We start from the raw sequence: 15,748 nt of genomic DNA, 5'->3' as shown, positions 1-15,748 counted from the left end.
CAGGGAGAGCTGTCTGCTCTGTCACTCACAGCTGCACCCAGGTTCCTCGGCAGGCACACAGAGTTATCTCACTGTCACTGCACTTGTGTCAGTAGGCAGCATTGCACATCCAGAGAGAGACAGTGTTGGCGTTGGGAACTCACTTAACACATCTGGGGTTATTTAATACACAGGAAACATGTCCATACCAGAAAGCTTCTGGTGCCACAGCAATTGGCTAAAGAGATGTTAGCCAGCAGCCTAACACAGTAACTCAGTAGCTAAAAATCCATCTAATGAACAGCCCTGGTATCAAGAACCTGGCTTTGGGCTCCTCCAGAACCATTTTCCCGTTCCTAGTACTCATTAATAACCATACAGCCACCCACCAGGGACACTCCAGGTGCACATTCAGTACAGCATTATTTTCTCTTTACATGCACACTGGATGAGAAAACCATCATTCCCCCATCACAGCAGAGCCCAAGTCCCAAGGGATGAGCCCTCTGTGCCACACGTCAGAGAGCTCTACCAGAGCTGTTCCACAGCTATCCCAGAGCCATGCCAGAACTGCCTGGGTCTTCTGCCAGTTGCTGACTCAGGGACACCCTGGGCTCATTCCTCTGGGGTGATACCTCCAAAGAAGACCCCACTGCGAAGCCCTGCAGCATTCCTAGGCAACATGGGGCCATACAGTGTACAGGAGGTGCAAAGGGTGATGCTGAAATGAGCTCTCCATGTCACCCTCTCCTAGGACACAAAGCCACTTCCTAAGACACACAGGGTAGCTGTGATGACGCGACTCCTTGTCTGCAGGAGCCACTCCAGATAAATCTCACCCAGCAATCAACCTCCCTCACAAAGTAACCTTCAGGGAGCTACAGGGGCAATACAAAGGCTTTTTGTTAATCTCAAAGACGCAGGAGCACAGGGAGAGATTGCTTTCTAATTTAGATAGCAAAGAGAACTGTTCTGCAAGGAGCTCCCAGTAAAAGAGCTTTGCCATGAAAAATCCCTTGGTTCAGGACCCCACAAACCCACTTCCTCCTCCTCTCTGCAGGAGAGGAGCCCAGACGTGCAGCTGGTCAGGCACCAGGACGCATCAGAAATATATCAAGAAAATTTAGCTGGCCTTTTTCTGATTTTACTCAGTCAAAAGCAGCAGTTGGTGGATCACAGCCCTTTTCCATTCCCACATCCACCAGCCATAACCACACTTCCCTGGAGCTCAAAACAGGTTTAGATCGATGCTCTTTTCCCCCTTTGACACATCTCCAGTGAACTCACAGACCTGAAACTTTTTCAACAGTGGCCCAAGGGGAATAGCACAGATGTGTATCCATTTCCTTTTCCATTCAACTTGAACCAAATGGTGTTTCTGGAGTGCACAATGAGCAGCCAGGCCATGGGAAAAATGCGTGATGTGAGGGGAGTCTGCTGGGCCACAAGAATCTTGTGGGGCACACATGGGCTGTGAGGTCACAGCTTGAGCAGAAAAACTGCACAACCTTAACAGCCTCTCCTTTGCCACAGCCTTGGTTTAGATGCAAAAGATGTACAGGGTCTTCCAAACCCTGCCTGTGAGTAATCCACAGCTGGACAGGTCAGGCTGAGCACACTCACAAGTACATGGACACACACCACACACATTGGCATAAGGACCAGCCTGCCTCTCCTCTCCTGCATCTGGGGCCCCATGTCAATCAAACTGAACAGCTCCTGGTCAGGTTAAAAATAACAATAATTTTTTTAGTCTCTGGTAGCAAAGGACCAGCAACTTCTCTTTTGTTTCATCTCCTGTGATAGAGCAATATCTGTACAGTCTTTTCTCATTTCTCTCTTGTCTTTTCTTCCAGAAAGAATATTCCCTTCAGTCCAAGGGTCCGAATGGAAGCAAGAAGCCAGGGAGTGGCAGTCCAGGTGAGTGCCAGCAGCCCATGCTGACCCTCAAAGAGCTTTGGAGGCAAAGTGGGAGGGACCGGGGCCTCTGCTCACGCCTGGTGCTGCTGAGGCCTTGGCTGGGAAACATGGTTGGGATGGGGGAAAATGCTGGAATGTGGAGAGGTGCAAACTGTGGAAAGGTGAAAGTAAGTGAAAGAGCACCCCTCTGTCCATGACAACCTGGTTTCTTTCTCCAGGCCTTCAGAGGGCCAGGAGTGTCAGGCCAGGACACGGCCTGGACTATGCACCCTTGGGTGCCACAGAGTGTGATGCCCCACAGCTTTCCCTATCGCATTCTATCTGTGTGGAAATGGTTTTGCTTCATCCCTGACCCTGGGACTGAGACAGTGAGCACCGGCAGGCTGACACTGGGCAGCCTGGGCAGAACTGGACCATAGAGCCCACTGAAGAGCCAAAAAGAGTCGGTGGAGTCTCCCCCACCTTTGCAGCCTTTGGTTTCCCAGGCTGTGGCAAGTCAGGGACAGCCAACACGGCACCTTTCAGCCACACTGATGATGGGGACAAGAAGCCCAGTTCGGGCAGGGGCTGCATCCCAGCAGCAGAAGACCTGGGACAGCGATGCTGTGGCATCACACAAGCTCTGATGCCACCAGGACACCCGCGGCCCCGTGTAGGGACTGCATCTCCCTCTGGCAGCCCTTACCCTGAGGTGCAGCAGTAGGTTGATGACAGGGTGTTGCAACACGCCAGGGAATAATCACGATAGCTCGAGCGGTTGCCCTGGTGCCGGCTTGGCTGTTGCAGTGGTTGCTAAAGAGAGTGGGCGTGCGGCTTCCTCTGGGGCGATCTGATTTCTCCAGGAGCGTGGTTAAGGCACGTTGAGGAGAAATCGTCCTCCGTGGAGCAGGGACACGACCTCTCCACCAGCAGCAGTGGCTGTGCCGAGCAGGCAGCTCGGGAGCCTGGGCACGCACAGAGCTGTTTGCTCTGGGGAGGAAAAGCCATTAGCTTCCTCATCTCTCCTGGGAAAACATCATCAGGCAGCAAAGAGCAAAGGGAAGAAGTTTTCAGGGCGGCAGAGGACCAGCACTGAAGAGCGAGCAAGGTCACCGGCTGCTGCCAGCTGAGCTCCAGCCTCAGCGAGGTCCTTGCGGGGTGACAGGAGCAGCAGGGAGGCTGCAGCAGCCACCTCCCCGTGACCTTCCGTCCCTGCTGCCACCGCGGAGACCTGGCAGGAGCCGGGCGGCCTCGCTGAACCGGCCAAAAGTCAGCCAGGCGCGAGTGCAGGCGGGCAGCGGCGGCAGCCTCAGCCCCACAGCCGCATGTCGTGGGGCACAGGGCAGCAGCTGCCCCCCGGGCTCCCCAGGGCCTCGCTGCGGAAATCAGGTAAGCCCAGGGTCCCCACACTGCCCCGGGGATCCCCGCTGCTCTGGTGCTCCCTTTGCGGGGACGGGCTCCTTCATCCCGCGGGATTGCTCTTCATTGTATACACAGGTGACTTGGGACCTGGTTTTAATTTTATTTGAGATATTGTGTTACTTTAATACTTCAGTAGCTAGTTGAAAAGCTTCCCTTCTGTTTCTGCCTTTCCATATCCCACAAGAAATTCCCTTAGAATATCCATCCTGCAATTCAAACCTTCTTGGAGAGGCGCTGGGCTGGATAGGGGGTTAATGCAATCCCTACAAATCAACATGGGAGGACGTCTTCTGTATTTAACAAAATACCTTTGAACTAACTTTAAGCATTCATTACTGATTGATGTGCATCTCTGTCATTGGCAGGCAAATGTGCAGAACAAATACTTGGTGAGATATTAAAACTAAGTTTATGATTGTCAAGAAGGACTGCTAAGCATCTGCTACTGTCTAACAAAACTAAACCAGTGCTCCACATGCTGCCTGTAAAAGGCATGGGACATCTTAGTGAATGTTAACAGACTAAGATCCCAGCCTTGCTATCTTTGCTTATCACAGTCCAAGGTAATAAAATGAAATTATTAACTAGCACACCCAGTCCTGCCTGCCAGCAGAGAGGCACTTGCTGCTGCCTGACGATACAAGCATTTCCAGCTGGTGACTTCTACACCCCAGACAGCTCAGCAAGCCTCAAACCTGGTGGGATTTCTCTCTTCTAAATCCAAGAATGAATGCAAAGTCCAGCGGGTGGCCATGGGGACATGCAGAGTCCTTTACCTTTGGGGTGATGGCCCGAGCTGAGCCCAGCACCTGCTTTGTGCTCCCCTAGGCAGGTGCAGTGCTGGTGCAAATGGGGGACCCAGCCCTGGGGGCTGCGCTGCCGGCACGGGGCTCAGCAAGGGTGAACAGGGCTGGGGACAAACTGGGGACACTGGCTATACCAGTGGGAGAGCACTGGCTGTACTGGAGGGGAGGCCCATCCCCAGCATGTGCTCAGCAGACACAGAGACAGGACCAGTGGTGACGTGGCAGCAGTGCTGGGAGCTGCAGAGATATGTCCCCCAGCCCTGTTTTACATTTCCATTTGGGTTTCCTCTGCCTTTCTGCCCTTGTGACCCCGTGGGGTTTATTTCTGACCGTCAGGGCTGAGTGAAGGCAAGGGGACCTGGGCTGTGAGTGCCTACTGCCCTGAGGCAGCCACTTGATAGCTGGGAACTGCTTCCCACAGCAGCCACATCGAGTTACACTCACCCTATTGCATTATAAATACCAGAATTAGCCTTGCTTAATTATTTAAAACTATAGATTAAAAGCAGACAAAGGCTCTTTGACTCCTTACCAGAGCACACGTATCATTTATCAGAGGTACGGTCGCCTGGTGACAAGCACAGGGGAGCGTGCCAGGCCCGTCGGTATGAGGTGCTCCCGAGCTGCTGGCACAGCTGGAGCCAGAGGAGAGGAAAATCACAGTGAGGATGGGAGCTGGTGCCATCTCACCCAGGGAGGGTGATGTTTAGCATCTGCCAATCTTTGGGCTCACATTATTATTATGATTATTATTATTAACGTCATCATCATCCATCACCAGGGCAGTAAGCCACAGCAGCAGCATTAGGCTAATGTGAATTACAGGTATTTTGTTCCAGGCTGTTGTAACAGCAGCACACGGATTACTAGGGTGATAAGGCACAATTTGTGGGCTCAGCTGTGGGGACTCACCTACCAAAGGGCGTCCAGGCACTGCAAGCCTCCCCATCAAGCAGCACCCACAGCTGGGTGCCTCCTCCAGCTATCCTGAACCCTCACCATGCAGAAAGGGGCTTCCTAAAGCAAGGGCCTGACTTTGAGGTCAAAACCTCCTGTCCTCCTAGCAGATGATCCTCTGCCCTGCAGCTGCACACCTGAAAGCTGCTGTCATCAGACAAAACTTTGGGGCTTTCAGAGACTGACATGGAATTCTTCCACATTTTGCTGACCCCAGCTATTCTGTATTTCTAAAATACAGTTAATTAACTGTAGAAAAAACATGCAAATTAGCAAGTGCCATCAATTGAAGAATTCAAAGCCAATGACAAACTTTCAGCTTCATTCTTTGTAGGACATAACATACAGCATGACCTTTTCTGCTATTACTCTCTCACAAGAAAAGCTGTAGAGTCAAACTCCAGCTGCACTTCAGACACTGGAAATGCGTTGACAGAAAGTTCATCCTCTAAAAGGAAAAAAAGTTACATTCTGGTTAACAGAGAGAAGCATGAAAGTGCTTAAAAGTAACAGAAGCCAGTTTTAAGATCCCAAAAATCTCCACCTGCACATGCAAACTCTTGTGGGGATTGAGGACAGGCCCTGCTCCTCTCAGTCTTCCAAAGAGGGGTGAGGGACAGTACTCTCACCCTGAGGAAATGAGGGCTCCCCAGGGACTGGATCTTGTTGGCGTCTAAGACCCAGAAAAGGGATGGTTTCCCCCCACAATTGCAATTAAATTGTCAGAAATACACATTACCCCCCAGGCTCAGGTTACTTGTGTAAATAGCTTTAAACTCTCTCTGCTGGCCCACACTTTGGTTGGTTTTGCAGCTGCCTGACTTGCAGGACGTGTATGACCAGCTTCTGTCAGCAGCCCTTCATTAATCTCTTTGTTCTTTAAAAAAAATGCATTAATGAATAAATCCAGGGCATCCAGAAAACCAGAGGTTCTCCCCTGTAACCACAATTTTAAGTGATCATTTCTGCTCAGGAAGTGGTCTCTTGGATCAATGGTTTTACAAAGCCAGATCCAGGTCTCTGATGCTGGACATCCTGAGGGTTTTGCCCAGACTTATCCCTTCTACCAAGTAACAGGGTCTCTCAAGGTTACAGACAGCAGTGTCATCTGAGTACAGATCCCATTCCCAAAATAATGCTCTCTGACTGTTTTTACATGGGTGGCATTTCACAAAGACCCATTATCTGCCCAAAAATGGATGCAAATAAAATATTTTTAACAAAAGCAGTTTGGTCATCATCTGGCCCTATTGACAAAACTCTTCTGAGATACTCTAGTTCAGTTCTCAAATGACACAGACAGCAGAAATAAAACACTGTGAACTACATTTGCTTTCTAGATTTCAGCTAAAGTTGAACACTGACCTGTGCTTCATAAGGCAGCATAGACAGCTTTGCAGTTTAAGGATGCAGGTAGCATGGGAAAGGGCTGAGGGATGTGCAGGGGGAAAATGAGATGTCACAGGGGGCAGGATGTCAAGGAGACCTTGGAAAAACACAAGTTGGGCATTTCACATAAAAACCTGCAAAAAGCAGCTGCTGTCCTGCTGCTCCCTCCATTCTCCTGTACAGGTACAGGTTGAGAGGTGCTGGGCAGGACCCCAGACCCCCACTCTACAGCTTTCTAAATCCAACAATTATGGATTAACTCCATTTCCAACCTGTTTCATTTTTCACTTGTAAAGAACAGCTGTAGCCATGTAGGCAGCCGTCAGCAGAGCTGCATCCCTCAGGTTACCTGTCCTTTCCAGGCCTGTTAATCCCTGTAACATTTCTGGGGATTATTTCCATCCTGACAGGACGGTAGCACAGGCTGCCAGCGGCAGTGCACAATCCTGACGCAGAGGGGCTCACATGGCAATCACCACCAGGAGACAAGTTGCTTAATCCTAAATAAATGTTCTGTGAAGGGCATCTCCTCTGTGTGAGGGAAAACCAAAAAGCAGCAGCAGCCAAAGGAAGCATAGCCCAGCTCCAGCTGCAGCCAAACCCGCATGTCCTTGGGTGTGAGCCAGTCCTCCCCCTCCTCCTCTTCCTCCTCCTCTCCAGGAGCAGGCTAAAACCTTTCTTCTTGTTCTGGGGGGCTGCACAAAAGCCACTCAGCACCCCAAGCAGCACACCCTGTTTTACACTCCTAGTAGAGCATATTTAATGTATATTTGCAGCATTCATGCTTTCAAAATCATTTAGTGCTGCACCTAAGCTGCCTGATAACCTGTTTCCCAAAAAGATTGTGTCTGAGCATAATCAGAAGTGGAAACAATTTGTCCCAGGATTGCAGAGTGATGATTTTATTGCAACTCTCTCAGGAACTGGGGGATTTATAAGTATTTCCAGGTGGTCTGTGCAGGAATTTGGGCTTTGCTTTAGGTCAGAGCAGAACAAGGTATTAAAATGTCACTTTTCTGCTCCAGTCAGTCCCATACCCTGAAGCAGGGGGGGTGTCTGGTATCTGGGCCACCTCAAAGATGCTGAAAATTCCCTCTGTGGTCTCCCAGAAAACTAATAGAGCTCTACTGGAGGCTCATTTCACCGTATGGTTGAGAGAGGAGATAACTCTGTGTGTGATGTCCAAGTACCTGCCATGGGCCCTGGCATCCTTATCCTGGCAGTCTTGCTTTTTACTAACAGAAAAGCAGCTGGAAACACACATTCCCTAGAAAGCCTCGAGCTTCTAGAAATGAGAAAAGGGAAAATACCTAAAAGCAAGCAAAAGCCTGAGTGTGTTGAAGCAAACAACTTTTTATAAGCAACAGTCCAAAGCAGACCTATTTAAAAGGTCACACTGTCTTCCTCAGTACAGCAGATGGTATTAACATCCACATGTATTTTTTTGTTTGTGTCTTGCAAAGAACAAAATTAAAATGTCCAACACCTTTTACTGATTTATGATGGTGGCCAGGGAGGTACCAGAGCAGAGCCTTGTTCATTGATCTGCAGCTGAGTCATGCAAAAACAGGCATCCTGCTGTAAATCCACTGCAGAGACCTGGCTTGATTTACACCTCCAGCACCATAAATAATGACAAAAAGCAGCCTGATAGCACTCTGTCTCTGGTACATGGACATGCATTACCTCAGGTCTTGGAGATGATAGATCTACTCCCCGACAAACATTTTGCACTGGGTCCTGTTTGCCAGCCTGCAGGAGATGTCCCATCCTTACACCCAGGCATAATACCAAGCTGTGCTGCAGACACACCCGTATTTTTATATTACCATTTTTCTTTTTTTGCTCAGTGCTAATGAAGACATTCCTTGAATTGTTCCAGGCTGAGGGCTTCTAAAGGTTTAAAGTGCTATTCTTGTAGAGAGGTTCAAGGCTCCTTCCAGCCCCAGTCAGGGCTTTCACTTTGTCCCCAGGGCAGCAATACAGACACCCACAGGAAGCCAAACCCTTGAAGTGGGTTTCTGCACACCCCTGGGCACATCTAGTGCCCTGAAAACCAAGCACAGAGGTACCTGCTGTGTCCTGGCCCCCTCAGTGTATTGAGGCAAATTGCACTCCTCATGAGGGCTTTCACATGCTGCTTTAACAGAACTGGGCCAGAAAAGCTTCCAGTCCATTTCAGTTCCTCCTACTCCTTCCCTCCCAGTTTTTGTCTTAATTTGTACTACTTTAAGGGAAAAGTTCCCCATATGCCTTCAGTAAATAGGCTGATAAATTGCTGTTTCTTTGCAAGCCTCAGTCATGCAGCATTAGATTGCTGCAGTCTGGAAATAACCACATTAGCCCATCTAAAACCTATAGGCTCACCCCAGTGCCCCTCAAAATGTCACATAAGACAGAAGGGGGGCCCTTCCCTGATCATCCTGGGTGTCTGGGGAAACACCACGAGACCGGACTGAAGGACTGGATGACACCATTCCATGGGTGTGCATTTCTGGGTGTAAGACCTATGTGGATGTGGGGAAAGCCTGGCCAACCAAATCTCCCAGGATCTGGGTCTTGGGGTAGGGAAGAAGGGACTCCCACTCCTGAGTTGCAAAAGGAAAACCATAAATCATGGAGGCAGGGGAAAACAGTATATAATAAATAACTGTGCTGCACCAGTGCCCCAAGAGCTAGCACAGCTTAGCAACAGGACCCAAGAGCTAATTGGTCCAGAGAAAAATGTCAAAGTCACTTGAGTTTCAGCCACTTACACACTCAGGTTGGTCCTTCAGCCTTGGTTGGCTGCATAATCCTTCCATGCTCACTACTCACTGAATTATCCCATAGCAGAGCACATCAAGTGGATTTAAGATAGACAAATCCAAGATGGACATGTCCCAGTCCTTCTCCTGACATGCATCAGGATTTGGTACCAACACACAAACAAGTGTGGGCATCTGTGTCACTGGAGGCAGCTCTGGACTAAACAGGAACAGTGGGAAAGGGCAGTGGGATGACACAGTGACATTGAGCCTAGTCTATAAACACAGCTTCCAAAAACAGTGTTTCTGTGAAAAACACCTGCTTTTTATTGAAGTTACTTCATGGAGAGACCTTTTTGTTTGAAAAATGAAGCTTTGCCATTTGAAATAGGAGTTCAACCATTTCATTCATGCTAAAACAAACCTTTGCTTTTCTATCTTCCTTCCTTCCTTGTCTTTTCTCTGCCTCTTCTGTGAAGAAAAAAACCAAAATAAGTACAAGAAAAAAGCAAAGCAATTTTGTCCCAGTGAAAATCTGATATGTTTTCTCATTGTTCAAAACCTGGCTTTCATCTAACAAAAATTAGCCATGAAATTGCACTGCCTTAACCCTTGGCTGTTCTTCAGTCCCTGCATCTCTCTGGAAGGCAAGGCTGAGATCCCAGTTTCAGCCTGGGCAGTCCAGCCCTGCAAGGGTCTGAGTCAGCCTGGCACTTGCCACCAAACATCAAACCACACCACCTTCCCTTCTGCCAGCAGTGATGTGTGATCCTAGAGGAAAATAATGTAATACAAAAAAATCACTGGTTCCAGCTTCCAAGCACCCTTTAAATACGTACCAAACTATTCACCCCAATTACACTCCTGTAATGAGCTCTGATTTGTTTTCCTTTGTTCCCAAAGCAGTAGGGCACTGGCCACATTAACATTCAATGAGAAGTTGTTTGATATTGAATCTTTTCTTCAGCAGTATTATTCCTTACACAATTTTGTTTGATTGCAACCCACTTCACATTTTTAAGTGCTTACTGACTGTGAAAGAATGACCTAGCCTGCTTTCTCTTGGCTTTTTTTATTGATTTCTCTTTTTAAAAAGGTTTTATTCCTTTTATATATGAGATTGAAATAAGAGAAAGAGGCAACATTACTGAACAACTGTTTTTCTTCAGGTCCATCAACCCATATAACTTCACAGTAGGCCTCAAAAATACTGTAATAATGAGAGACTTAAAGACATGAAGCTGCCTACACCCTTTTCCTGGGACTTTTTTCATTCTTACTGGTAAACTTCCAAATTGTTCAAGTGAATAGTCAGGAATAAATTGCTCTTTCTGAGCCCCTGATTAAACCATACACTGAATAATTGGAAGCAGACCTCCTGTGCTCCTCATTTAAAGACACAGCCCACCACATGCAGTTTGTCTTATAACTTGTGCTTTGCACTCACTTTGTATAGGAGTTTTTTGTAAAGAGAAAATGTAAAGGAATTGGAAAACACCAGCAGTGAGCATGCCCTGTGGTTTGCCTGAAATCCAAGCTGCCATCCCTTCCAAAACAGTGGGCTCTTGTTCTTACATCCAGAACATACAAATTATTGCAGCATGATCACAGACTGCATGGGCGAAGGATGTTTTTCTTGGCACTGGACTCGATCCTGATGAATAGGTCAGAAGGATATCAGCAAAATCTTTCCTTGACAAGAGGTTTCAGATACAGCAAGACTTCCTCAGGCCAGTGTTTCAGAAGCCCCTTAAATCCCACAGCATCCCCTTGTGCTATGGGATAGGACATATCAACAACAGCTTCATCCATGGCTGCTTCCAGTTTTAGTTAAACCTATCTTGCATTAATTAATCCTTGGCACTAAATTCTGAAGCCACTGAAGCAAGTGGCTGGCAAGTAGTTTAAGTGATCTAATTAATACATGTCTCATCAACAACGCAAAGGGAGTATTTTTTAAAACCTCTAAAAATCCCACACCAGCACATGAAGGCACGTGCACTCCAACACTGACACGGGTGTCAGGCAGCCAGGACAAGCACCAGCTCCTCTCCTCTGTCTTGCCCAGGGTTCTCACACCAAGCAGGGTGAGACTTCTCATGCAAACACCTCATTTTTTCTTCCAGCCTCGATGTATACGGAAATACAGCGGGAGCGACCAGATGGTGGGAATATCCTGACTCACCCAGACTACATAGATGGAAACCCAGACCTCATCAAACCTAAAAAACTCCTAAATCCTGTAAAAGCCTCGAAGAGCCATCAAGAGCTGCACAGGGAGCTGCTGATGAACCACAAAAGGTAAGAAGAGGTCGCAGCCTGCCACTGGAGCAGTCCAAGTGGTGCTGAGCTGTCAGAGCTCAGCAGCTGAGGCACAGGTGCCTGAGACAGACTGCAAGCTGGAATGGTACGATAAATCCTCTCACTTGCAAACAAACACAGTATCCTGTCTTCTTTCGCTGTATCCTTTCCTCTTTACTATGATATGACCATTTCTTTTAAAAAAATTAAGCAGAACAAAAAGCCCCTGCACTGCCATCCCAAAGGATTGGCTGACACTTTTTAGTCACAAGCACTGGAAGATGGAAGGCATGCCTACAGCCCCTTTTTGGTGTCCCTTGGAGGCTTTCTGTTTTTTCTATCTCCATCACTGATCTGCCAAGTCCCTAGCAATGTACAGCATTCCTGTGCACTTGAAGGTCAATCCAGAGGCAGGAAGAGGTGCAGGTTGGATGCAGTCATTAAAAGCTGAGGTAGCAGTGGGGTGAGATCATCTGTACAAGGCTACTCACCAGATCCCTAAATATCAAATGGGTAAAGACAGGCTAGAGTTCATATTCCTGACTTCCTATCCCACCACCCCAATTTAGCTCTTTGGGGGTACAGATACAAAATCAGGAAAACTATACCAATGATCAAGAACCTACAGCTACATCATTCCATTGTGGCAACTGTCTGAACATCAGTGCAATAAAGTCATCTTCTCAGAGGCTCAGAAGCTTTTAAGCACAGCAAGAAGTCTGCTGGCTTTATATTGACATTTTCTGAACACCCTGAAATACCCTGACACAATAGCTCTTTGGCTGCCTAATTAAAAGGAGCACAGCCTCTGTTCTAAAGGACTGCAGTCATCATAAGAACCAGACACGTATATTAATTCAGTGAACAATCAAGCCTGCCAGCAGGGTGCATTAATCAATACTGGCACTGGCTGGGCTTGGGTTTGATTTTCCCAGAATCAGAAGAATTACAGGGACCTTTCTCTGGCATCAAGGCAGATGCCACTATACCAGCCAGATATTTTTAAAAGTCTCTGGCTTGAGAGTGACCATCTCTTCTGTAGTGATACAGCTCAGTTTAAAGGGTCACCCACTAGCACTGTCTTGAATCTCACAAAACATTATTCCAGTCTAACCATGATGGAACAAAGGAACAAGAAACCCCTGCAATGGAAGCAGCAGAGGGGAATGGCAGTGAAGGAGGTGCAGATCCTGTGGCACCGGAGCTGCACTTCACACTGGCAAACACAAAGTACATCTTTTTGTGCTCCAGTTCTGTGCCTGCCACTGTGTCACATCCATGTGTGCCACCAGGTACTGGCAGGAGGCAGCTCCACCACAGACATCTTGCACCACATACTCATGTGGCCCCTCCCAAGCATCAGTTTAAACCTATTTTGGCTCTGACCTCCCAAGTATTTTTCAGAAAATATGTGAAACAAACCCTGCTGCAAAAAGCAATCCATTCTTGCTGGTTTCTTGTCCAGTTTGCTGGATCAGTTTTGCTTCCTGCTAAATATTACCACAGAGAAAGAGAGAGGAGAAGGGGAGAGAGAAGGAATTACGACTTGCTCCTGTCTCTGCTTTGGTTGTTTTTTCCCCCTCAAGCAGCAGGGAGAAGCAACTGAAATCAGCAGCTTGTGTAACAAAATTCTTATCTTACTCAACACCTCTGGGCACTAACAACACAGGCTGATTAAATCAAAGAATAGTAACAAATCCACAGGCAACATTGCAAGCTGTGTCTCCAGCAAGCCAAGGCAGGTTTTTCTTCTCTCAAGCCTTGGGAAAAGCAATTTTGCAGCATCCAAGTTGTTCCTGCTTCAAAAACCATCATGAAAGCCAAGGCTATGGGTGCCTTCACTGACATTGCTGTGAACTCTGTCCTGTCAATAAGCAAAAAAATTAGAATAGGAAGTATCATTAAAAGTGACACTGGAAGGATGCAAGCACTGGGTCTGAGCCATGCTGCAACAGTGCAGAGGTTTGCTGCATCTGGAGAGGGTGGTTCCTCTCTCCTGCCTGCCAGTTTAGCTCGTCATGATGTGAGGTACCACCTCAGCATCTGCCACCCTGCCAAGAAATCCATAGCCCACAGGGTTTGATGCCTCTGCTTTCAAACAGCCTTGGTCAAAACCAACCAGCCTTTGGTCAACAGAGACCTCCTGGTGCTGAGGAGGAGCTTTACATTAACAGCACTCCCCAGCCCAGGGCACCCTGGGCAAGCCTTCAGCACAGGCATGAGGAGGTCCCCTCCTCTCAACACAGACCTGTGGCCGCAGGAACACCAAACACCCATAACTACTTCAGGCACGGCAATATCCAAAGTGTGAGGTTTCTGAAATATGTTCAGGGAATGCCTTCCATCTCTTTACCACACGTTTGTGCCTTGCCTGCATGGCCCTGCTGTGTCTCCCTTCCTGTGATCCCACCCCTCACGAACAGAGGTTCACCTCAGATGCAGCAGGTGGCCAGAGGAGTCAGCCACCTGCGCCATCAGCAAACCCTCCGGCTTCCAGGAGAAAAGGACAGTTCATTTTGGCTTCTTGATCCAAACTGTCCATGTCAGCAGAGGGATCGCCGGCCCTCAGCTCCGAAGCAAAGCTTCAAAGCTTCAGATGGGATGCGCGGGGAGGGAAGGAGCTGCCAGGACAATTACTGCAGCACAATGACTACCCCTGCTGGTGGGAAAAAAATCGTCATTATTGCACAAGTTCTCAGCACCGCTGAATCCACACCTGACACCGTTAAAACCAGTAACAGCACGAGCCTAGGAAGGTCCCGTTTCCACAGCCGACACAGAAAGCTGTGGTACCCCGGTGCAATGGGATCGGTAGAACTTCAAGCGCCAAATGTGCCATACACGAATGGCAACATGTGCCCACCCCAAGGCACCACCAAACACCCTCAAACCTTGTAGGTGGATTTGTGGGTCAGGGCTGGTTCATGGATCTCCCATGGATCTCATGGAACGCAGGTCTCCCGTGTTTCCATTTTGGACCAAGACAAGTTTTGGAATTGCCAAGCTGGCAGTGGTTATGCCCCAGGTGTAGATGCTCTGGCCCTCATTTTTCTGCTTTTTATCCACAGAGGTTTGGGCGTGGAGAGCAAGCCAGAGCTGCAGCGAGTGCTCGAGCACCGACGGCGAGACCTGCTCATCAAACAGAAGAAGGAAGAGGAAGAGGCAAAGAAATTGCAGTCTCCTTTTGAAAAAGAGCTATTAAAGAGGCACCAGAGGCTGGATCAGGTAGAACTGAGCTTTCAGCCATCCTTGGGTTATCCTAACCACCTGACACATGGCACAGGGAGAGATGGGTGGGCTGAGGCTCAACCCAAGGTATAGCACTGCTACCCCTCCATAAAACAGGAGCCAAAGTGTATCCTCCACTGCTTCCCCACACAGCTGCAGCACTCTAATCCTCATAGTGGGCTCCACCACGTTTATACTGCTTCACCCAAGACCCCCATTACACACCACTCACCCCGGGTCTCCTCTGGGTTCCACACAGTGCCCTTGGGGCTTTTTTCCAGTTAAAGCACCCTAGACTGCGTGGGGGTTGTTGCAGCACCCACCATAGGAGTGCTCAGGACCCTGCAGTGCAGGCTGAGAGGCTGCAGAAGTGCTGGAAGAAGCATTGTTGCAATCTTACCCAAACTGCTTTGGGGAACATTTTCTGGCATGGACCCTGGCCAAAATTCTGCCTGGGGAAAGCAATATTCACTGTGCACTTGACAGCAGCACAGCCATGGCCTGGGTGCCTGCCCTCTTACCCAAACCAGTGCAAGAAGTGAGCAGGCTCATTACCACCGAGAACAAAGTCATTGCCTCTCCTACTTGCCAGTATTTGCACTGCAAATGAATGAAATCAGTTTGTTTAATTAACAACACAACAATGTTCATCAAGCTGAGATCACTTGAAAACCAAAGCTTGGCACTCTCAGAGAACAAGGAATGTGAAACAAGGTGGTTTAGGGAAGATCCATACAGACTTCACATAAAAAAGCAAGGCAGTACAATTACTTACCTCACCTTAGACAATACCTAATGCTGAGAGCTTTCCCTGGCTCACAGGCCTCCTCTGCTGGGAAGGATTCAAACCTTTTCCTCCCTCTCCCATGCCAGATCTGAAGTGAAGCCCTACCCTGCTTTTCTGATAAAGATGTTCTTCCCTGGAGGAAAGAAATTAATATTTCAGCAGGACAGAAGGAGACTAAGGGTGAATGTAGGTCTGGTGTGATGGCTTGTAAAAAGAGAGCCACAGCACATGCA

The 15,748-nt window shown here is 48.3% G+C and overlaps 1 protein-coding gene across 2 annotated transcripts in view; it reads left to right on the top strand.

Annotated features, from left to right (window-relative positions):
- The window catches only part of FAM107A (family with sequence similarity 107 member A), a 28,420-nt gene that overhangs the window by 9,266 nt on the left and 3,406 nt on the right, over window positions 1-15,748 (top strand). The window contains exons 2-4 of one of the 2 annotated variants that reach the window (XM_088062013.1): window positions 1,836-1,899; window positions 11,326-11,500; window positions 14,569-14,725. In XM_088062013.1, the coding sequence (XP_087918139.1) occupies window positions 1,836-1,899; window positions 11,326-11,500; window positions 14,569-14,725 (396 nt within the window). Of the gene's footprint in view, window positions 1-1,835; window positions 1,900-2,767; window positions 3,268-11,325; window positions 11,501-14,568; window positions 14,726-15,748 lie in introns of those variants that run through there. The other variant, XM_005522024.3, reaches the window with a different exon arrangement.

Source organism: Pseudopodoces humilis, chromosome 13, assembly GCF_049639895.1.
Source record: "Pseudopodoces humilis isolate 2021_Gansu_Grassland_sample_001 chromosome 13, ASM4963989v1, whole genome shotgun sequence".
NCBI lineage: Eukaryota > Metazoa > Chordata > Aves > Passeriformes > Paridae > Pseudopodoces > Pseudopodoces humilis.
Note: the sequence above shows the minus strand (reverse complement) of the source record. Positions and strands in the feature narration are given on the sequence as shown.